Source organism: Taeniopygia guttata, chromosome 21, assembly GCF_048771995.1.
Source record: "Taeniopygia guttata chromosome 21, bTaeGut7.mat, whole genome shotgun sequence".
Classification (NCBI taxonomy): domain Eukaryota; kingdom Metazoa; phylum Chordata; class Aves; order Passeriformes; family Estrildidae; genus Taeniopygia; species Taeniopygia guttata.
Genome location: NC_133046.1, coordinates 801301 through 824921, shown reverse-complemented (window position 1 = coordinate 824921; position 23621 = coordinate 801301). Strand labels below are relative to the sequence as shown.

Genomic DNA, 23621 nt, shown 5'->3' with positions numbered 1-23621 from the left:
ACTGAGCAGGGTCAGTTCTGTGTGCTGGACACTGAGCAGGGTCAGTTCTGTGTGCTGGGCACTGAGCAGGGTCAGTTCTGTGTGCTGGGCACTGAGCAGGGTCAGTTCTGTGTTCCCCTGGGCACTGAGCAGGGTCAGTTCTGTGTCCCCTGGGCACTGAGCAGGGTCAGTTCTGTGTTCCCCTGGGCACTGAGCAGGGTCAGTTCTGTGTCCCCTGGGCACTGAGCAGGGTCAGTTCTGTGTTCCCTGGGCACTGAGCAGGGTCAGTTCTGTGCTGGGCACTGAGCAGGGTCAGTTCTGTGTGCTGGGCACTGAGCAGGGTCAGTTCTGTGTGCTGGACACTGGGCAGGGTCAGTTCTGTGTGCTGGGCACTGAGCAGGGTCAGTTCTGTGTGCTGGACACTGGGCAGGGTCAGTTCTGTGCTGGACACTGAGCAGGGTCAGTTCTGTGTTCCCCTGGACACTGAGCAGGGTCAGTTCTGTGCTGGGCACTGAGCAGGGTCAGTTCTGTGTGCTGGACACTGAGCAGGGTCAGTTCTGTGCTGGGCACTGAGCAGGGTCAGTTCTGTGTGCTGGGCACTGAGCAGGGTCAGTTCTGTGTTCCCCTGGGCACTGAGCAGGGTCAGTTCTGTGTGCTGGACACTGAGCAGGGTCAGTTCTGTGCTGGGCACTGAGCAGGGTCAGTTCTGTGTGCTGGACACTGAGCAGGGTCAGTTCTGTGTTCCCCTGGACACTGAGCAGGGTCAGTTCTGCGTTCCCCTGGGCACTGCCATGGAGCTGCTGCTGCTCTCCCTGCCTGGATGAAGGGTCAGGTGGGATTTTCCTGTGGCAATCAGCTCTGGGACCTTCCACGGGGCCCTGCCAGCCCCGAGTCACAGCTCAGCTCAGCTGCAGCTTCAGCTGCACCCTCTGAGCTCACAGATGCCAGCTCAGAGTCACAAACGCAGCTCTGGGCACCGTGTGCTGTGGAGCAGCTCTGTGCTGCGGTGACATGTCCATGGAAATGCAATGTAAATGTGGATCGGGGGAGATTCCCTGGCCTGGCCATTCCAGGACCCTGCACAGCACTGGGTGATTCCATCTTCTCACCTTAAAAGGGCTTTGGCTGCTCCTTGCTTTGAAAAGTCCTGGCCTTGTCTGGATGAGACACCAAAAAAAAAATAAAAATAGGAAGAGTCAGAGTGAACATTTAACACTGCAGTGACATTGTGGCATTGCACAACTAAAACCCTGAAACTTCACTCACCAGGACGACAGGGAAAGACCACCCATCTCTGGAAGAAATTAAAAGACACTTCTTGTTAAAAACTGTTTTTTATAAATATAATTCTCCATTCATTAAACAACATCAAAAGAATCACAAAACTTTACTCACAGGGAAAAAAAAGAGATTTTACAATTTGATTTATAAAAGTTGAAGTTAAAAATGAGTTATTTCCAGGTTTTTGTAGTTTTCTATAAAAAACAGTTTTCTGTAAAACATATAATCATACCATTGAATTGTAGGAATGCACTTGACATTAAAAAAATTGATAAAAATTAGTATCAATAATCACTTATGGGAGAAACAGACTCTAAGAAGTTACTCCATGGAGCTGCCTTTGCAAAGAAAGATTAATACAAGCTCTTAAGAAGGTGCACACCTTCTATTAATAACTTTCACAAAATAAAAATAGCCCTGCTTCCTTGGCCTACAGCCCAGTGGATTGCTGCCATTCCTCCTCATCAGATTTGTTGCTCACTTAACCCTTCTTCCCATCCGGTCTCTCTCTTTCCAGTCATAAATTTTGTATATTCAAAAATACTTGGTTTTCATTTAGCAAATGCTAAGTATTAAAGAGTTTAACAGAAACTGTCTGTGTTGAAAAAAATATACTTCTGAAAAATCCCCCAAAGAATCCAGATTGCTCCATTCACCAAGGAAAACGTGGAAAATTTAATGGATTTTAATAAAATCTCCAATAAATTTTGGGGTGACCCACTAGATAGAGACTTCACAAATAAACCCTATTTTCAGCTGCAAAGAACAGTAGCTCCCTGAGAAAAACCCACGTGCTTATTTCAAAGTGCAAATTTACCTTTCAGTGTTTATTTCAAGAGGTGCCAGCCACATATTATCAAGCAAATGTACAAAAATAGGAAAACTCTAATGCCACAGTCACCTGTAAGAGAGGAATAAACTAACTCTGTCATTCCTAACAATATAGCTACTCTCTCATAGGTCACTTTCTCATTAAAACTTGTTCCCTCACACCAAATACAAAGAACTGGAATGAAGTTAACATGGGAATTTTGGTTTAAAAATAAAAGATTCCTCTGCTGGCTGAACCCAGCAGTTCCCCTGAGCAGCAAGCTTTCCCTCGATGGCTGCAGTGCTGGCAAACACAGCTCTGTGAGCTGCCACACTCCTCAGCCTGTGCCCATCGCTTTAGGAGCCCCCAGAGCAGTTTGTGCCCCGTGGCACAGCCACCCCTCCATGAACGCAGCCAGCTGCTGCCCACGGGCTCAGCCCTGCTGCTGGCACTTGGCAGAGCTCAGGGCTGCACCATCCCTGCCCTGAGACCACAGCCCGGCCAGCCAGGCCCAGCAGGGCAGGGGATCAGTGGGTGCTGCTGTCTTTTAGCCTGAGAATGACGTAAAATTAGAAAGAATCTGGCAGGCGGTTGATTTAACAAGGTGCCTGTGAGGTAGGTACATGCCAGCATGCACAGAGGCCTGACAGGGAAACTGAGGCACTTCAAGGTGAAGTTGTTTGTCCAAAGTCTCAGTCAGAGCCCAGAGCAGAGGCAGAAAGCTGCACTGGGCTCTCGGCTCCTCCTGAGCTCTGGCCACTGAGCCCAGCTCCCCCAGGCTCTAATGTCAGCAGTGCTCCCAGAGGTGTCAGGGATGAAGCTGCTGCTGGCAACGCAGGAACAAGGACATGGTGCAGGACAATCCAGGCTGTAAAGGCCACGCAGCCAAGGCAGAGGAGGGACCCTGTGCAGCCATCACCCCAGCAGAGCTTCATAATCCACGTACCACACCAGCTGGCCAGAGCTGGGGCTGACGCCCGAGATCGGCCACTTCCTGGGCTCGTGGCCCACCCTGCTGAGCAGCGTGGTGATGTCGTGCTTGCCCTTGCCCAGAACCAGCACGAACACCTGCCTGGCCCTGTTGATGAGGGGCAGGCTGAAGCTCATCCTCTGGTGAGGCTTGGCAGGGCTCTCGGTCAGCAGCACGGTGGCGGCCCCTTCCAGGCCGCTCTCGGAGCGGGGGAAGAGCGAGGCCGTGTGCCCGTCCGTGCCCACCCCCAGCAGCACCAGGTCGAAGCTGGCGTTGGCCACCAGGGCCGCGATGTCCTGGGCGTAGAGCTGGGCGCCGCCGTCCTCCTCCACGCACAGGCGGCGGTTGAGGTGCACGGGCATGGGGTGGATGTTGAAGTAGGGCACCCGGACGTGCTGCAGGAGGTGCCTGTGCAGCCCCAGGAAGTTGGACTCGCTGTCGGTCAGGGGCACGCAGCGCTCGTCCACCAGCCACACGTGGCTCTGCTGCCAGGGGAAGCCGTAGTGGTGCCTGGCCAGGCGCTGGAACAGCCCCACGGGGCTGGAGCCGCCCGACAGGGCCAGGTGGAACTGCCCCGAGCGAGCCACGCTCCTCACGGCCGCCTCCTCCACGTCGGAGGCCAGCCGGGCAATCAGCTCCTCGGCCCAGGCCGAGACCAGGGGGCTCTGCCGAAATTGGGACCGGATCGCCCTGAAGTCACTCGGCCCCTGCCCGCCGGGGTGCAGCAGCTCCGCGGGCTCTGCCAGGGTGAACGCCAGTCCCCCAGGCACCATCTCGAAGTCCAGGAGCTGCTGGTTCTCCACGCCCCCGGGGTAGAGGCGCGGCGGCTGGCGGGAGGTGCTGTCCAGCAGAGGGGTCCAGAAGGCCCAGGAGGCCAGCAGGTTCTCCACGGGGATGAAGAAATCCTTCCTGCCGTGGTAGATGTTGGAGATGACGACAGAATAGGCGTCCCTCTCCCTCACAGGGCTGTACGTGTGGAAATCGGACAGCGGCTGTCCGAAGAGGTGCAGGTCTGAGCGAGCCCCTGCTTCTCTCCAGCTGTCTTTGGGCATGACGGGCTGGAAGAGGTTCCTGCTCACCAGCACCGCGGGGGCGCCCAGGGCACCGTGCCCAAAGTAGAAGATGATCTGCTTGGGTTTGCACTGGCTGTGCCCTGCATCCCTCAGGGTGCCACTCTGAGGGCAGTAGGCCCTGTTCTTGAAGAGGACGCGGGCGTAGCCCACCCGCTCGTCCAGAGCCTTCCCGGAGGTGAGGAGGAACGGGACCCCTTCCCAGCGTGGGCTCTGGCTGTGGATCAGCACCCCTGCAACGACACACAGCCCACCACACTGAACAGCAGGCACTCCTGGGGCTCCTCCATCACCTGCCCACTACTCGCCCTCTGTGCCAGGCACATTCTTCTCTCTCAGGATTTTTCATGGAGGAGCACAGAGAGAAGAAAGAGAAAACAATTTATATTTCTGCTCCTTGTTTTCCCATGTGGAATGTGTTTGGAGAATTGTTTCCCTGGGGTGAGTGCTTGGCTGGGTTCTGGTGAGGATTGTTTGAGCCTGGTGGTCAATCCAACCCACCTGGGGCTGGGCTCTCAGAGAGGGTCCCAAGTTGTGAGTTAGATATAGTAGTTAGAAAAAGTAGGTTTGTATTTTAGTATCTCCTTTAAATAGAATATTAATGTATTATAGTATAGTTATAATAAAAAAATCATTCAGACTTCTGGAGTCAGACATCATCATTTCTTCCCACTGGGTTCACCTGCATTTACAATAGCCCTCCTCAGCTCCTTTGTTAGCTGCTGTGTCTCTAGCTCCACATTCAGCCCTTCCATGACTTCACTGCCTACCCAGAACTCAATCTTTATGGTCCCTTCCACCCAGGCCACCCATGATTCTCACTCCCTCCAGCTCCCTGCTGTGCTCCCTCCCTGCTACCCCACTTGTTCAGCCTCCTCTCATCTTGCAGGAAACCAGTTTCTGAGCAGGAGCATCATTTGGACAATATGCTGGAGATGGCCTCGTGGCTCACTCATCACAGAGAACAAAGCTTTGCCCCTCAGCTGCAGAGAGCAACTCAAGTGTATGGGAAGGCAAAGGATCTTACAGGCCACTTCTAAAAACAAAGCAGAGATTTTATAATCCTGGGCCTTAGCTCTTACACTTCCCTGGATCCCTGGGTAACTGACATGACAGCGTTATCTTGTCCAGCTCCCAGTCTCCACCACCGGATGCCTGGGCACATCCCGGAGCCAGCAGTGAGCCCCAGAGCCATGGAGCAGGTACAGCTCCTGCTCTCCCCAGCTCCCACTGCTGCCCTGGCCGGGCCCAAACCCTCACCTGCAAAGGTCGGAGTGGTGCTGACGTGGCCCCGCGCCTCCCGCAGCTCCTGCTGCACCTGGCTGTCGTAGGCCTGGTACTGCCCCAGCACGGCGCTGCTCCTCTGCAGCCCCCACAGGGCCTGCAGGGCCTGCAGCCGGCGCTGCACCAGCTCCTGGGCGCTGCTGGCGTTGGCAGGCAGCTCCATGATGAGGAACAGGAGGGCCTCGGTGAGGTGGTTCTGCAGCACGTCCCGGATCACCCCGTACTGCTCGTAGAACCTGGTGCGGCCTGGGCACGGCCAGGAGGCAAAACGCTGCTCAGGGGAGCTGGTTCTCCTCTGCACCACAGCTCCGAGCTCCTCTCCTCCCACCCAGCAATGAACCTGAAGCAATCCAGCTCAGGGAAGCTGTGGCTGTCCTGGCACTGGGTGTGCTCAGGGTCTGCTCAGACAGAGCTTCGGGAAACCCGTCCCAGTGAAAGCTGTCACTGCTTGTAGCAGGACGAGATGGTTTTCCTGTCCTCAGAAGCTCTGGCTGAGCCATACCCCTGGGAGACAAAATTTTGTGCACAGAGCCACGCTTCCCTTTCCCTGCCTGGCTTCTCATGCGGGTGGGAAGAGTGGGAGAAGGACAGTGCACTTGTGGAGTGACTCAGGGCTGTGTGCCACCAGCAGCAGCTGCATCACCACCACAGCCTTCCCCCACTGCTGATCACTCATCTCCCCCCATCCAAAGGCACGTTCAGTAACAGGATCAATGCTGCAGACTTGCTGGGAGCCAGCCTGCCTGCTGAAGCTGAACAGGGAAAAAAGACATCAAGTGACAAATGACAAATTTGTTCAGAGAGGGGAGGGCACAGGGAGTGGCTGGGGCTGTGCACAGACAATGCTGCTCTCCCTAAATCTCTCTGCAGTGCACCCCTCTCCCACAAACAGGCTCAGGGGAGCTCTGGGCTGCCAAACCAAAGATTACCACTCCAAGTCTGACCAAACTGCATTAACTGAGTCTGTGGTGGCTGGGGGAGGGAGGCAGAGGTAAAGTGAGTGGGAAGCAATGCTGCTGGTGCAGCAGCCAGGGCAGCTGCCGTGGCAGCCCAGCCCGGGAGCTTTGTGCTGAGCACTGCAGAGGCTGCTGCAGCATTGCAGGCAGGCAGTGCAGCCGTGTCCTTCAGCAGGAGCCCCACACTGCCTCTCTGGGCTGGGACTGTCCCTCTGCAGTGCTCTCCCTACCACTGAGAGGCGGGGAAAGAAACAGGCAGACAAACCCAGGCTGAGCCAGGGACAGAAACATCCAGGCAGGAGATGCACGAGCACCCCCAGAGAACTCGGGGTGAGCCTGGTGGCTGACAGGACAGCAGGACAGCTGAAGTGGCCTTAGACTGCATCAGTTCCAAATCCAGCACTGTTTACCAATAGCTGGGATAGAAAGGTCAGCAGTGCCCACAGAGCTCTGCAGCAGAAAAAGGTGGGGAGTTCTGCCCCTGCTCCCAGACAAATTGTAAATGGATTTTTTTTCTTAGAGGCAGCAACACTACCTGGAAGTGAGCCAGTCTCCAGCACAGGAAGGGTAGCACAGTCCCTCTCTGTTTCCAGGGAGCAACACACCATTCACCTGTTTCTTTTGTGTTTCTGTGCCAGCACCACCTCCAGGGCCACCTCCCCATGCTTCAGGAACCTGCCAGCTCTCACTCACTCCCCCTGCATGCCGCCTCACCAACCTTTAGCATCCACGGTCTCCTTCAAGACCACCTCCACTCGTTCCACATGATGGCGGTTCCAAATGGGGCCCAGAAACTGTCGGTTCTGATCCCGAAAAGGCAGGATATGGGCCACAGCCTGTCAGGGGAAAAGGTCAAAGAGCCAATAAAAACTCAGCAGATTCCCACAGTGCCTCTGCCTCACTGCCCCGTCCATCAGAGCAGAGTGGGTCAGAGAAGAGAAAAGCAGCAGGAGAGCCTGCAGTGATGCACAGTAGGGTCACCAGTGGCTGCCCAGAGCAGACATTAAAGGTCTTTCTGAGGCATTTTGAGGTTTCATGTGAAAAGGCTGAACTACAAACTGCAGAGCACTCAGTTTATATCTGTCAGAGGACAAAGGGCTGAGTCAGACCATCCTGGGACTAAGGTTATGTTCCAAAGTGCTGAAATACATCACTTCAGATGCTTACACCACTAAAGCCATCTGCTCTTTTGGGGAGACAGAATAAACCCCCAAAATAAAACAGAAGTCCCCCCTCTCGGTGGAGATGCTCTCCTTGCAGCTGGACATGCAACTTGTGAGCAGAACCCAGCCACATTGCCATGGCTGGAACAGGCTGCTTTAAAGTGTGGCATCACACTCCTGAGAAACAAGGATGGCATGTCCTTGAACACACTCCTCTGGGACAGAGCAGCTCCACGTCCTGAGCGCTACCTGCAGCAGACAATCCTTCAGGGCAGGAAGAAACCTTCCCCTCAGCATCCCCCAGAACTAACACCCCATCAGCTCCTGATCATATCAAATGAAGGAGTGCTTCCAGAAGCTGTGGCTAAGCAGAGAGGCCTGTGTGGAATGAGATGTGGAGCTGGGAGAGGAGAGGTGCTGCTCACTCAGCGAAACCAAAGCCCTGACCTTGGGGAGGAGGCCAGAGGAGCTCTGCATCTCTGCTCCAGGCACACAGCCCAGCCTGCTCTGCAGAAGGGACCCTCAGCACCCCAACAGGAGGAAGCCCTGCTTTGGTCTGCACATTCCCTCTGCTCTCCCAGGACAGAGCAACAGGACAGGATTCCAGGAGCAAATGGAGGCTCTGCATGGATTTGGGAGGGGAACAGTGCTGTCCCCAGGTGCAGAACCACCAGGAGTGTCCCAGGCACCGAGCCCCTCAGGCTGGCAGGGCCGTGCACTGCTCACCTGCTTGCCCAGGTAGTGGTCCACCCGGTACATCTCCTCCTCGCTGAAGAAGCCTGCCAGCTCTGCAGCCAGCTGCTGGGCCGACTGCAGGTCGTGGCCAAAGGGCTTCTCCAGCACCACGCGCAGCCAGGCCCCGGCGCGGGGCCGGCAGCTGCTGTTGATGTGCCCGGCGATCTCCGTGTAGGCAAACGGCGGCACCGACAGGTAGAAGATCCTGCCAGCCTCCTTCAGCCCCTCCTGGCCAAGCAGGGTCTCGATCTCTCTGTTCAGAGCTCTGTAGTCCTCGGCAGACCCCAGCTGGTGGTACTGGCTCAGCTTCAGGAACTGGTCCTTGAGCACGGCGCACCGGTTGGGAGCCTCGCCGGGGGGACAGGACAGCTTCTTCAGCACGTCGAACATCAGCCTCTGCCCCGGCTCCAGAGCTGCCAGGGCAGCCCCGTGGAACGTGAAGCTGTGGCCACTGCTCACTTGGTCCATGTAGAGCTGGAACAGACCCTGCCACAAATACTTCTTGGCCAAATCCCCGTTGGCTCCCAGCAAGACCACGGAGATGTGGCCCTGCGATGCTCCAGCTGGGGACGGGAGGGCTCCCACGAACAACACTGTGCACAGGACCCTTCCCAGCATCTTGGGGAGCAGAGGCAGAGCCAGGAACACTAGAGGTCAGGAATAAAAACACAAATCATTCCATGCTGTAGCGCTGCAAAACACAACACAAGGTAGCTGCTTTCCCCAGGAGAGCCAGGGGCTTCTGCCTGAATCCTCCACCCAACAGCCTCTCCTCCCCTCCACGGTCTGAGTCAAGGCAGGAATTTGGGTTCTTGACAAACCTGCAGCCTCCTTCTGCACTCCAGAAGTGGAAGGCAGCGTGTGCTGAAGGTCCTTGGGCAGCCCTGCTCCCACAGCTGGGGGTGTCAGTGCATTTGCACAGGGAAACTGAAACCCATTTTCATCCCAGTCTCAGAGCTGGCCACAAGGAGCACACGTGTCTGCACCCTGAATCCTGCTTCCAACGTCCTGCTTGGGACTGTGCTCAGGCACTGCTGGCCTGCCTTGGCACGGCTTCGTGTCAATATTGTCAGAGCAGCTCAGGGACAAACAGGACTGCTGGCAGCCCCAGGCTCTTCTTTCACCTGATGGCTCCTGTGCACCCGAACTGGGCTCTAATGGCTGCTGGGGGACTGGTGTAAAAAACAACTCTGGGCAAGAGCTTCAGCCCTCAGACTGATGTGAGCCAGTCTAGGTGCTGCTCAGGGTGGCTGTGGCTGTGGCCAGGTGACAGCCTGGGCTTTGTGTTCTGCCTCCTGCAAGCTCCACCACTGAAGAGCAGGTCCTGTTCTGGCCTTCTCCACTCACTGCCCCTTCAAACCACTGCAGCCAGGCCAAACAGTCCCTTTGCTCACGCTTATTTATTCAACATAAAGTTGTTTGTAAGAGAAAAGACACGTTTAGCACTTACACTGAGAAACACAGCAATGACTTTGCATCTCAAGAGATGTAATGTCACTGAAGAGAGGTTTAGTCACCCATACAGGACTGACTAAACCACTGTGCTGCTCTCATTACACCAGGTATTACTTCAGCAGCTTTCACACTGGCTATCTCCTTCCTTAATGTCATTTTACAAGCTGTGTTTAGCTTGTAAACCTGAGCCTTCACAGCATACAATATTATTTACTTCTTTAAAAACTTTGAGCTCTGGTCAATAGATGGTGATAACTAAACAATTACAAGGAACATCTGGATATCTCTCCCTGTCTGCAGCTAGGAAGTCTGTAGAAATTTTGTGTTTCTCTCCAGCAGACTCACCTGTAACACAGGAGCTCTGGAGACCACAAAAGCAGCTGGAGGTTCTTCTCCTGCCCAGCCTCTCCCCGCGCAGATCCTGCTCCTCCTGTGCCTGGCTGTCTCTGATCAGTGGTCAGGTGTGCAGGACAGATAAGGCAGGTTGTTCCCTTCCTGGAAAACGGGAGGAAAGACCCAATTACAACAGAGGAAAAACCAGAAGTGCCTGAGCCAGCAATGTCCCAGCACAGCCGTGCTCACAGTGCTGCCCCACTGGCTGTGCTGAAGCCTTTGGCTGCTGCCTGTGAGCAGGTAAAGCACAGGCAGAGTGGCAGCTCCTGCTCCCAGACACTACAGAGCTGTAATGCAGCCTGGAAGTTTAACTCCTTGCTCCCCAGCCCTCTGCCCTGGCTGCCTCCCCTCCCTCCCTCCTCTCCTCGCTGTTTGAGCTCCCACAGAGGGAACCCAGCAGCACTGGCAGCTGCAAAGGGGCACTGCTGAGGTCTCACCTGCAGGATAAATGATTCTCTGGTTTCTCTTCCCCTGCTGTGGGGTTGGAACACAGATGACAAAGTTCCTCAGTGCAATAAGGGGGTATTTACACTTCCTGAGCAACCTTTGCTCCAGGAAGCAGGGGCACTGACACAGCCCTGCTGCGCTGCAGGGGCAGGTGCCCGGTGAGGAGGCTCTGGGTGGGCCACGCTGCTCCAGACCCATGGAAAAAAGGGAATTATCCAGGGACCTTCCTGGCAGATTCAGCCACAGTCACATGTGTTCCCAAACCAACGGAAAGGCAGTTTCACAACCCTCCCAATTGCAAAATATTGAGCTACAGTGCACAGAATAAGCTCAGTAAACCCAGCAGTGTTTGTTTACTGCTTTCATATCAGCTAACCACCACTGCTCCCATTAAAAAATAATACTCCAAAAATCCCCCTGCCAGGCAGAACAAAGTTACTCAGGCTTCAGGAAAACATTTGTGGGCCTGATCCACATAAAGCACATGAGAGCTTGGCCCAGCAGCCAGGCTGTGCACCCCCCTACACAGCCACTGCAGCTGTTCACAGGAGCTCACTTCAGGTCTCTATGGAAAAAAGGCAAAAGCCACTTTTTGTCACTGCTGTATCCCCACTGAAGAATAATTACCAGGTGCACAGCCAAAAGAGCTGGGCTTTGATGGTCCTTGTGGGTCCCTTCCAGATGAGGATATTCTGTGATTCTGTGGAAAATGCAGCATGGCCTGGGGTTCCCACAGGGCTCTGCACAAGTAACACACGAAGGAAAGAGCTCTGAGATTCTCTGAGGACTGGGGAAACCCTACTGGTGTTCTGTGCTGGCAAACACCAGGGCAGGAATGACCTCACCACCAGCTTCTGGAGAAGTCTGAGGCTTAATGAGGAGACTCACATGAAAAGCAAGCTGAGAGGTGCACAAATTCGTGTTTGGCCCTTCTGCCTCTGACTCAGCTTCACTCCGTGTGCTCTGGCCCCAGCATCGTGACAGCAGCCCTTCCCAAAACCCTGGAAAAGCACGATGGGGGGGACTGTGAGGAAACCAGCCCGGTGTGTGGGCAGCGCACAGAACTGGGGATGAGCTCACGGGGGCAGGGATGAGCCCACCTGTGACAGGGATGAGCTCACCCGTGACAGGGACAAGCCCCGAGCACCGAGCAGGACCCGCCGGCCCCGCAGCCGGCGCTGGAGCTGCCCCGGTCCCGGGAAGGCCGGGCCGGTCCCGGGAAGGCCGGGCCGGTCCCGGGCGGACCCCGCGGGCTGCGGGGCCGGGAGCGGCGGTGCCCGCACGGAGGGGCCGGCCCGGGGCTGCACCGCGCTGCCGCCGCCCCGAATGCTCTGTGCGTGCCTGCCCCTCGCCGGGAGCACCTCCGGTCCATCCCGCATCCCTCCATCCCGCATCCCCCCTCCATCCCGTATCCCTCCACCCCGGGTGACCCCCCCGGTCCCGGTCCCGGCCCGGCCCCGCCGCCCCCCGCTCACCGCACCGCGCCGGCGGCGGCGGGCCCGACACAGCGCCCCGCCCACCCCGCGCAGACTCTGTGGTTGGCGGCGGCTCGCGCCCGGCGCCACCGCTCGGGCGGGAGGGAAAAAAACCCGCAGGGTTGAGTGGCTCTGGGGACACGGGGACACAGAGCACCCTTGGGGACAGGGGGACACAGAGCCACCCTGGGGATAAGGGGACACAGAGCCACCCGGGGGACAGGGGGACAGGGGGACACAGAAACTCCCTGGGGACACGGGGACACAGAGCCCCCCGGGGGACACAGAGCCACCCTGGGGATAAGGGGACACAGAAACCCCCGGGGGGACACGGGGACATAGAGCCACCCTGGGGACACGGGGACACAGAGCCTCCCTGGGGACACGGGGACACAGAGCCACCCGGGGGACACGGGGACACAGAGCCACCTTGGGGATAAGGGGACACAGAGCCCCCTTGGGGATAAGGGGACACAGAGCCACCCTGGGGACACGGGGACAGGGGGACACAGAGCCCCCTTGGGGACACGGGGACACAGAGCACCCTTGGGGACACAGACCCCCCCTTGGGGGACATGGGGACACAGAGCCACCCGGGGGGGACACGGGGACACAGAGCCCCCCGAGGGACACGGGGACACAGAGCCACCCGGGGGGACACAGAGCCCCCCGGGGGGACATGGGGACACAGAGCCACCCTGGGGACATGGGGACACAGAGCCCCCAGGGGGACACAGGGACAGGGGGACACAGAGCCCCCTTGGGGATAAGGGGACACAGAGCCCCCAGGGGGACACGGGGACACAGACCCACCCTGGGGACACGGGGACACAGAGCCCCCTTGGGGACACAGGGACAGGGGGACACAGACCCCCCCGAAGGACACGGGGACACAGAGCCCCCTTGGGGATAAGGGGACACAGAGCCCCCGGGGGGACACGGGGACAGGGGGACACAGAACCCCCCGGGGGGACACGAGGACACAGGGACACAGAGCCCCCTTGGGGACACAGAGCCCCCTTGGGGATAAGGGGACACAGATCCCCCCAGGGGGACACGGGGACAGGGGCAGCCCCGCTGCAGCAAATTCACTTTTATGCATCGTTTTCCCCACTCCTGAACCAGGAACCCCCGGCTGTGGAACATTTCCCCTGCAGTGCCCAAACGCGGCCTCTGCCCCGGATTTGTGGGGGCTCAGAATTGAGAAGCGGCTCTCCAGCTTAATGCTGCCTCCTCTGAAACAGCATTTTTAAACAGCATCTTTAACCAGCATCTTTAAACACCATCTTTAAACAGCATCTTTAACCACCACCCAGAACAGCTCCTTTTCCTATAGAGCTTTTTATTTGCTTGTAGAACATCTGTCTCCTTAATGTCCCTTTCCTTGCTCGCTGCCTTTTATTCCTTTATTGCCATCACATGTCTCATCTGTCACACCGGACCTTTTTCCCTTAAAGGCACAGGCAGCTGAGGAAGTCTGAAAAGGCTTTGACAAAAGCACATTCTGATCCAAACCATCATCCTCACAAAATCTTACTTGCCCCAAATTATGAGATGTTACAGCTCCTTAATGAAACGGCTGAGATATTTTTAACATGGTCAAAAAACCTATTTTATCTTCTGACCTTCAGCTCAGAAATAGCTGCACTATTTTTTTTTTCCGTTTAAAAAAAAAAAAAAAAGACTGCATAAAGCAAACCACCCCTACAATTTCAGCCTCAATATTTAAACTTTGGCACTATTATAACTAGCTGAAAACATCATCTCTCAACAGGAGACACTAAACGACTGCTGCTACTCCCAACTTCCAGCTCTGTCTGTAATAATAACAAACTTCAGTGACCAGAGGCTGTGTTTGGGCATTGCAGTGGAAATCTTCCACAGCAGGGGGTTCTTTGTTTAGGAGTGGGGAAAACGATGCACAAAAGTGAGTTTGCTGCAGCGGGGCAGGTTTTGGTGAGGCCACCTTAGAGGAAACTCGCCTGTCACCTGCCAAATTGATCAGCCTCTGCAAAGGAGTTTAGTGCCAAGAGCTGGAGACGTGGCTGGAAATGACAGAGTGATTTTTGGGATGCTTTAACTCCTTGGCTCTCTCGTGCTCCGTGAGCCCTGTGGGTGCTGCTGCAGAGCTGCTGGGGCTGGGCAGGGGCTGGGCTGGGGGTGAGCCTCCAGGAAAGCTCTCCAGTTCTGGGCTATCGAGTTCACATGGCTTTCAGTAAGGCTGTTGGGTTCTGCTGAAGAGCAACAAAGAACAGCTGGACAGCAGCTGGGGTTCTTAGAAAATAAAATTACTGTCTCGTGGCATCTCGAAAACCAGTCTGCAGCAATGGCACCAGCAGTTCCTGAGCTGCTGTGGGGCAGAAGAAGGAAGAGGGGCTTTGCTGTGGCTGCTGGGGCAGGTGAGGGACTCACCTGCTGAATGGCCAGGTGTGCTCAGCCTGACACACAGAAACGTCCAGTCCAGTTTAGGAAGTTTACATTTCAATACTTTGGCCTGTTTGGTACTCAGCAATGCCACTTCTGTGCATCCAAACCACATTTGGAGGCTGGAAACTGATCCACACAGGAGCAGCATTCCCCAGACCCCTGCTCTGGGCTCCTGCCTGGCCAGCTCAGCTCCTGAAGAGCATCAAAGTCCACCTGGGACATCCAAGGTGAGAGAGCATTAGAGAAATGCTGCCTCTTAACAGCCTCTGTTTCTATGGTTTGCTGGCTTTCCTCTCCAGACTGTGGCTTTTAAGTGACAAAAACCTTTTGGGCGTGCAGCTGGTTTGGGTGGTGAACAGCACATCTGCCTTGCTCCTGCCAGCCCCTCCCTGCTGCTTCCCCAGCCTCTCCTGGGGCTGCAGCACGGCTCGGTGGCCAGGCAAAACCCTGTCCCTGGGACCAGGGCAGCACTGGGCAGCAATTTCTTTTAATTCATTTATTTAGGTGCACTCTGGCACCCTGCAGCAGCCAGGGCGCAGCTGAAACTCCACCAAAGAGGGGGAAGGAGCTGGGGAGGAGAGCTCAGCTTCACCAAGTACTCTGCTTGACTCAAACAGAGCTGATCAAGGACTGAGCTGTGCCTGCGTTCTGCCTTTTGTTCTGAGGAAGGGATGCTCTCATCAGCTTGACCAGCAGATTAAAGATTGAGTGCTGGCATCTTCCCCAGGCGTTCCTGCACTGGGACAAGCTGCCTTCTGTCTCTTCCTCAGTTTTGGACTAAATGAGGATGGAAATGGAGGTTATGGGCTAAACATGCTGTTTCTCCATTGAAAAATGGGGGAACATGAGGTTCCTGGGGACACGGGGGCAGAGCCAGGCAGCTTTGCTGAGCCAAGGACGCTCCTGTGCCTCCTGAGGGCTCCTGGTGCATTAACCAAAAGAGGGACTTGCACCTGTCCTAGCTGAGAAAAAGCAATCATAAAGCAATAACTGATTGCCACAGTTGTAGCCATAAATGTGCAGAGACGGGCTGAAATCTCTCTGCTCTGGGAGCAGAGGCAGCTCTCAGGCCAAGGGCTGCCTCCTCTCTGAAAACCCATCCTTGTTGGTTCTCTGGCACGGACTGCCCTCAGTGTGCTCCAGACCCATCCAGAGCACCCACAGCTTTGGGTCTGCACCATGACCTGCTCATTTATTCAGAAAGAAGCCCAGGGTGGGCACCTGGTGCTGCTGCCTGGCTGGCACTGCCAGCTTTTGGCAGCAATTCCTTTTCTTGGCTTGTGACATGACACGAGACAGGCATGGAGGGAGTGCAGTGCTGCCATGGTGAGCTGAAGTTTCCCCAATGGACTTGCCTGGGGTTTGATGGTCACTGTGTCCTAGGTAAATCCTGATCAATGAAGGATGGCACACAGCCTTTGAACTCCCAACGGGCATTGCTGGGCTGCTTTTCAGTTTCCTGCCCAATACTGCAGCACAGCAGGCTTGATCAGCCCAGGCTGCTGCACCCAGAGCACAAATGCAGCTGGGCAAAGTCAGAGGTTTTCTCTGAGCAGCTGAATGGGAAGGCAAAATTGAGGAGATGTCCCTCTGCTCTTATCTGTGTCCTATTAGACTCACTGATAAAGCCTAAACCCAAAATCCTTCCCCTACCATCCTCCTGCAGCCAAGTGAAATGCAGCAAAATGCATGAGCATGTTACTATAAATGGATGTGGTGCAGCAGGGAATTGGTGCAGAGTTTGGGATGGTACGTGGAGTGCGCTGCATTGCTGGCACCAGCCCGGGTACTGGGGCTGCCAGGCTCTGCACTGGTGCCCGCCTCACCCTGCCTGCTGCAGATTAACTCTGCTTTCTGCTCTGTGGCCTCGAAATGCTGCAAAACGCTGCAATAAATCAGCGTTCCCTATGCCTTGGCAAAGATGGGGAAATTGCAGTGGAATATTTTTGCCATTTAGGGGAGTCTCTCCTTGCTGCTGCTTTCAGCACACACTGGGGTGCCACGGTGGGTGGGAATTTCTGCTGGGAATGCTCCCTCTGCCATGCAGGGGCTGCAGCAGTGCAGTGCTGCTTGCAGGGCACAAGCAACCATGAACACAATGCTGGCTTTGTCTCTCTCTAGGGTGCTGTAAAACCAGGATTTTAAAGCATGTTACCTTAAGCAACAGGTATAGAGAAGTAAAAACCAATCCAGAGCTCTGCAGAGGGGGATGAGTGCAGTGCTGGGTGCAGACCTGAATCTCCATCTCTCCAAAGAGAAATGGAGATTTCTCCATTTCTTCTCCAAAGAGGCAAAGAATGGGCATCCTGTGCATTGGGATGTGCAGCTGAGGGGTGCAAGTGGTCCACTCGAAAACCTAATGTCCAAATGGAAAAGCAATGATGGTGAAAGGGGAGAAAAAGGCTCCGGGGCAGCTCCAGGACTCTCTCAGATGCAGATAATCAGCAGATCTGAAAGCTTGATCTGAAAGCTTTGCAGGGGAGTAGCAAAAGGCAGTAATAAATTGAAATTGACCCTGAGGTACACTCGGTGTTTTGCTGTGATGCATTGGAGTGTGCAGATTAAAAACGAACGTGTTTCAAAATTATCTCTTTGCAACTGTTGGTTCCAGAGCCAGCACATTGCAGAGCTCTTGACCAAATATTTAAAATGCTCTGTGCCCCTGGAAATGTCCTTCAATAACCTTGAGCTCAAAGTGGTTTCCCCTGCCTCAGTCTCACTGAAGACCAGAACAAGAGAAACAAGAATTTAAATCCTGTGCTTGGTAGTTCCAGGATGTAAAGCCAAGTGTCCTCCCTGGACATTTGTTCCTCTGGGCACTTCTCTTCCATGGGTCACAGAATGGGCTGGTGCCTGTTGTCTCTGTGCTCTGCCGTGAAAATGGGCTCAATCCCCCTGGAATGCAGGGTCTGCACAGCATCACTGGCTGCACCCTTCCAGGGCCCGGATCAATGGAATACTGGGGATGAACTGTGCATTTTGTCAAGCCAATAAGGGACAGGAATTAAATTACACAGGACAGAAAGCACTTCTAGGCCTGAGCTGGTTTAAAACAATGTAGTTTAGCTGAAGTTAGTGACGTGCCTTTGGATGAGGTGCTGCACTGTTCTGTGTATCAGGAAAAAAAAAAAGTCAAGTGCTTGGGGGATGCGTGAGCTTTTTGTTTGGCGTGTTTGTTTTCTTTTTCTCAAATTTATTATTTATACTTGCAGCTTCTGTCTGAATTCTTGATGCGGCTGAGACCTCTTAGCAATGCCGTGGAGGACGAGATTCCCCCTGTTCATGATTTCACCCCTCAGTTAAAGAACGCACTGCCTGCACTCAGGCTGGAGAACACCCCGCTGGCTCCTGGAGCAGCTCCAGCCTGCTCCCCAAATTGGGACCGGCTCGGGGGGAGCAGAGATGTCAGTTTGCTGCTGGTTTTTCTCCTGGAGGAGCAGCACGGCCAGGTGAGAAAAGCGGCAGGCAGGAGAGGTGGGAGTCCCGCCCGGCGGGGAAATCCGGCTGCGCTGGGACCGGCGTTCCAGCCCCATCCTATAGGATCGGCTTCTTGCAGTGTCAGGGATTTAAGACTTTTTAACTCCCCCTCCCCCGTTTTCTTCCCTCGCCGCTGTGAGCAGCTCCGGGCTCTCCCGGCATCGCTCCAGTGCCACCACTCCTGCCAGGTCCTGCCAGGTCCTGCCAGGTCCTGCCTCCTCCCCGAGGAGCCGCTGCAACTTTTGCTGCTCCAGACAGCGCTGCATCCCTGGGAGAGCACAGCTCCTCCGAGCGGATCTGGGGTAAGAGGGACAACCCGGGAGGGAGAGGAGCTTTCCGAGCCCGGATTCATGGAAGCTCTTCCCTTTGCATGCTCTTTTGGGAAGGGAGGTATTTTAGAGAGGCTGCGGTCCTTCCTCCTGCAGAGCTGTCTTTTATGATTGATAAAAGCTTAGAAAGTGCAACTTCTGCTGCGTGCTTGCTAATTCAACTTCATTCCGTTCGTTTCCTTTCTGCCTTTTAAATTCTCCTTGGGACCAGTATGAGGGAAGGTGAATCAGCGGAGGCTATTTTTTTTTTTTTTTTGTCATTCTGCTTTTTTAAAACAAGCCGACAAAACCGAATTAAAAAATAATAATAATGAAAAAATACCCCCCAAAGGCTCGGAAGCGAGCCCAGCAGCAGGATTAGCGGGGAGCCGGGCTGTGCACGCCGCCTGGCAGGGACAGGCAGGTGGCATTTCCCGGCTGCTGCTGGTGCAGTTGTGCTGCAGTCCGAGCCCCGCGCCGGCTGCGGAGCTTTGCAGGACGCGCTGCAGCAGCCGGGCACGGCAACTTCCCGCAGCTGTGCGGGCACTGCCCGCCCGGGCTGGCGCTGTCCCCGCTGTCCTCAATGTCCCCCCTGTTCCCCTGTCCTCCCTGTCCCCGCTGTCCCCGCTGTCCCTGCTGTTCCCCCTATCCCCTCTGTCCCCGCTATCCCGCTGCCCCGCTGTCCCCGCTGCCCCGCTGTCCCTGCTGTCCCACTGTCCCCCCTCTGTCCCCTCTGTCCCCCCTGTCCCCCCTGTCCCCGCTGTCCCCCTATCCCCGCTATCCCGCTGTCCCCCATCCCCGCTGTCCCCAATCCCCCCGCTGTCCCCGCTATCCCGCTGTCCCCTCTGTCCCCGATGTCCCCAATCCCCCCGCTGTCCCCGCTGTCCCCCTATCCCCACTGTCCCCCTGTCCCCGCTGTCCCGCTGTCCCCAATCCCCCCGCTGTCCCCGCTGTCCCCCTGTCCCCCCTATCCCCGCTGTCCCCGCTGTCCCGCTGTCCCCGCTGTCCCCGCTGTCCCCTCGCTGTCCCCCCAGTCCCCCCTGTCCCCCCTGTCCCCTCTGTCCCCCTGTCCCCCCTGTCCCCCCTGTCCCCGCTGTCCCCTCTGTCCCCGCTGTCCCCTCTGTCCCCGATGTCCCCAATCCCCCCCCTGTCCCCGCTGTCCCCTCTGTCCCCGCTGTCCCCCCCGGCCCGGGGAATGCGGCGCTGCCGCTTTAAGGGTGCGGAGCTGCCCGAGGCTGTCCCTGCCCGGGATCCGCAGAGCCGCAGCATCCTCGGCCGGGGATCCCCTGCCAGCCCAGCCCAGCCCAGCCCAGCCCAGCATCCCCCCCGCTCCCGGGGCTTTGCAGCGGTTCCCTTCACCCCACATTTCCCAGCCGCAGCTCCAAAAAGCTCCTGCTGCGTGTGGGAATGTCCAGCGCAGCTCCAGCCCCCTCCCACAGGAGCGAGTCCTTGTACCTGCTGAGCTGAGCCCGGAACGGGGCTCGGGTGAATCCCACATCGGTCTCACTGACCTCCGGGCTTTGCTGCCTTTCTACGGTTGTCCAGAGTTGAATTTGCATGGGAATGTGTCAGCGCAGCCTCTTACTGCAGAAGTTTAACTTGAATTTTCTGGAGGCGTGTGCAGTCTGATTTATTAATGGCGCAAGGACTGGTTGGTTAATTTTAACTGTAAAGTAAAAAAAAAATTACTTTGGCATATATATCTGCTAACAACTTGCATTTTCCTAGTGTAAAAATATCTATTAATTGAAATGTAGCTTCTTAGCAATTCCAGGGTCTTGGGAACTGTGTGGGGCAAGGGGGAAAAATTGCAGTTTGAGCAATTATCAATTCTGTTGCAATAGCAGTGAAGTCAGCTGTGCTGAAATCCCTGCAGATCTGGGTTTGATATTCCGTGGCTGCTCAGCAGTCAGTGCTTACAGCACATCCCGAGTCAGAGCCTCGCTGCAGCCCGCAGCTGATGCTGGCTGACATTAGCAGCATCTGAAATGACTAAATATTTGACTTCCCTGCTCCAGAGATGTCTCCTGACACCAGGAAGGGTGTTCTGGTCCCCGCTGAGGCTGAGGCAATTACTGCTGTTTGACAGTAGTAGTGCATGTTTACCCTGATTAGATCTGTAATTGGGGTGGGCTTTTATCCTCTGCTTGCACAAGGACTGAGAAAAGTCACTGGGATCTGTAGGAAAGGTGAGTGTTATCCCTGCACACAGGAGCTGGGACTGGAGTGTGATCTCTCAAGGTCACAGTGCCAGCTGATGGCAGAGACAAGCCCTTGGCAGCCTCAGCTCTTCCTTTACCTTCCACAAAACTTTCAGATCTTCCTTGAGAGGTGTCTCTGGCCCCAAGTCATAGAGGCACAAGGGGAGCCAGATGTAAGGCCAAAACCTTGAATTTTGTGTGATTTAATGCAGACTTTATGCAGCACACTCACACCCTGTTCCTTCTGTTCCTTACATCATCATCTTAATGAGCAAGGAGACTCAAATTCATTTGTACAGTACCCATGCATTAGTTTGTGGCATTCATGGAGAACTCTCTAATGGGTAGGACAGGAGCAAAGTAAAAGTAACTGAGCCAAGAGCGGGCTTGGTGTGAATCACTGAGGGGCAACGAATGCACCAGGCTGTTCCTACATTTGGGTGTGAGGAAAGGCTCTCAGCACAAATAAATCTCCTTCTCTGCCTCAGGGAAAAAACACACAACTGCTGCAAAACTGAGCAGAACAGACTCCCCAGAGGTGCTACAAGTGGGGGAAGCTGCTGCAGTGCCTGGAGTTCTGCCCTCCAGAAGTGGGCAGACAGCCTCTCATGTCTCCCCACAGACCTGTGTGACGAGTGTCCAGCAGAGGGAAAAGAAGAATGATGGCAGAGGGTGAGAATGAGCCAAACAGAGAACTGGGGTTTCAGCTGGAAGCCCCTGTGCTGAAGGGTCTCTGGCCTGGCGAGCAGCTGATGTGTAGCTGCTGCCCTGCCCTGTAGGAAAGTTCGTGGCAAAAACCCCTTCAGGGCTGAGTCCCAAAAGACAAAATAGCACCAGAGTGCAAAGGCAGGGAGGATTCCCTTCCTGCTGTTTCTCCTCTTACATCCTCTGCTGCCCCAGCAGCTCTGGCTTTGCACCCTGGGAAGGCGCCCTCAGCACACATTAAACCTGAACAGGAATTCACAGCCCCTCCAGGGGCACCTGAAACTCCTGTGCTGTGCCCACAGCAGCCCGTGAGAGATCCCCAGGCAGTGAGAACACATCCCCAGGCAGTGAGGACACATCCCCAGGCAGTGAGAACACATCCCCAGGCAGGGTCTGAGCAGCCTGGGTGCAGAGATTCAGAGCCTCTGACACCTCCTCTGTGCTGTGCCTGATGAAGGGCTGTATTCCAGCTGATTTCTTCCTCCAATGCCAGTCTCTGATCTGGAAAGCAGCGAACCTTTCCTGCCTGCCATAGTGAATTTTAGGGTGTTTTACCACTTTGGGCTGCCTGGGTTATTCGCTCCTGCTGGAGTATTTTCTTTTAGTGAGAGTAAAGTGTCTTGAGAAAGTAGTAGCTCTATAAAATGTGAGTTTATTCCTCGTGCTGGTGAGCTTGCACAGAGAGCTGCCACCTGAAATCCTCTGGTTACAGCAGCAGCACCACCAGAGCCTCAGGCAGCTCTGCTTCACCACATGTTTGAGGAGTGGGACTTAAATTGTGCTTTGCTTGTTGCTACTTGACTTCTCAGCTCTGCTTCCAGGGCCTGGTACAGAAACATTTCTGAAGGAGTGGGTGAGGTGGCAGAAGGTGTTTTGGAGAAGGTCACGGTCCCGTGCCTGGTGCCCCACTGCAGAGGGCAGAGAGGTATCCAATACCTGGGTGGATTTGTCTGAAGCCTCTGGTGCTGCCCAGGCAGGGCAGGGCAGTGCTGTGTGCTCGGCTGCAGGGATGGGGCTCCTTTCCAGGCTCATTTCTGCTCCTTACTCCCTCCCCTAATTTATGACAGACTCTGTGGGTATTGAGCAGCACTGCAGCAAACCCACGTGCTCCAAGTTTCTTTCTTCCAAGAGCTCTGGTGTTATCATGAGTGGAGAAACCCAGAAGTGTTGTGAGGGAGGGTCTTCTATACAAAGTGGGATTTAAAAATTGCTCCTGGACCCCGGTGGAGGGTCACTGGCAAAGCCTGCTCCTGTGAGGGATTGGGAAGATGCACTTTTCCTTCCTTTCTAATGGAAAGCTCGCTTTCCTGCAGACCTGGAACTCTCAGGTTGGGGCAAGGAGAGAGGCTGCTTCTTGCAAAACCTCTGCAGGTTCTTCCAGTTGGCTTTTCCCTGCAGAACTGGAGTGACTGGGAGTGCAGGGGGTGGGCAGCTCGTTGGCTCAGTCCTGTGCTGTGATGCACCAATGCATTAAAAACCCTCAGCAGCTGCTGCCCATCCCCGTCTGACACGTGAACACAAGAATTCCCATGTGCTGGGAATCTTAATGTTTCCTTTTCCTACCTCTGTGGCTGGGTATAAATGTCCTTAAGATGCAATTTTTCCAGCTCAGCCTTCAGAATTTCTAATTATGCCAGGAGAGCTGGGCTGCAGTGGGGCTGCCATCCGGCTGCCCTTGTGCCTTTCCCCTGCTTCCCAGACAACTGAGCTTTTGAGGAGGGACAGCCCCTGCTGCTGAGGGAGGGAGAACTAAAATCTGGCAAATCTCAAAGAGTTTTCATTTGTGTCAATATTCCGCAGCAAATAACTTTGCACATTTGTAAAGAGAGGGCAAACTTAGCACATTTTAAGAGCTTTCTTGGGGTGAATTGGAAGTACTCTGCTGTTGTCTGACAGAACAAAATTCAGTGAGGGATGTGCTTATCGAAGATGCCTTTCACTTGGCTTAGCAGCAGAAACAAAATAAGGTCCCTGCCCTAGAAAACTCACAGACAAGAGCTTTTTCAAGAAAAGAGTGGAAATGGCCTTGAACTGTCTGCTGACCTTGAGCTGTTGGTGAAATTTTTGGTTTTAAAATCTTGGTGGATGGTAAGTGAGCATCACTCCTAAGCCCTTCAGACAGGCCTGGCTGGTTGGTAGCACTTGATTAAAGAGAGGGAAGTGATGTGGAGAGCCACTGTCCCCTCTGAAGGTCACTGTCGGGCAGGGCAGGGCAGGGCAGGGCAGGGCAGGGAGGAGGGCAGTGGCTGAGGTTGCCCCTCAGGAGCTGTGTTGGGCCCCTGTGGAGCTCCCAAGCCCTGGAATGATTCCCCACAGCCCCATCTCCCAGGGCACACCGGCGTGTGCTTCTCCCAGTGATGAACACGCCGCCCCTGGCAGCAGTCGCTGTGCCAATGCAGTGCCATGGCAGAGCAGCTGACCTCCCCGTGTCCCTTGCAGGGGTGTTTGACACTCGGGGAGCACCCCCTGGCCTGCTCGGGGCCA

General features: G+C 55.3%; 1 protein-coding gene across 6 annotated transcripts; it reads right to left on the bottom strand.

The window, feature by feature from the left end:
* Window positions 1–1294: 1294 nt before the first annotated feature.
* H6PD (hexose-6-phosphate dehydrogenase/glucose 1-dehydrogenase) lies at window positions 1295–19951 on the bottom strand. Of its 6 annotated transcripts, none has more exons than XM_072917441.1 (8): window positions 19687–19951; window positions 11433–11545; window positions 11172–11284; window positions 10050–10199; window positions 8241–8896; window positions 7070–7187; window positions 5372–5641; window positions 1295–4344 (listed from the first exon to the last, which is right to left on the bottom strand). In XM_072917441.1, the coding sequence occupies exons 5-8, from the start codon at window positions 8865–8867 to the stop codon at window positions 2987–2989; spliced, it is 2373 nt and encodes a 790-aa protein (XP_072773542.1). In that variant the 5' UTR covers window positions 8868–8896; window positions 10050–10199; window positions 11172–11284; window positions 11433–11545; window positions 19687–19951; the 3' UTR covers window positions 1295–2986. The 6 variants fall into 6 exon arrangements, with proteins under 6 accessions (XP_072773542.1, XP_072773541.1, XP_072773545.1 ...); XM_072917440.1 differs by lacking the exon at window positions 19687–19951 and adding an exon at window positions 12020–12096; XM_072917444.1 differs by lacking the exon at window positions 11172–11284.
* Window positions 19952–23621: the final 3670 nt, after the last annotated feature.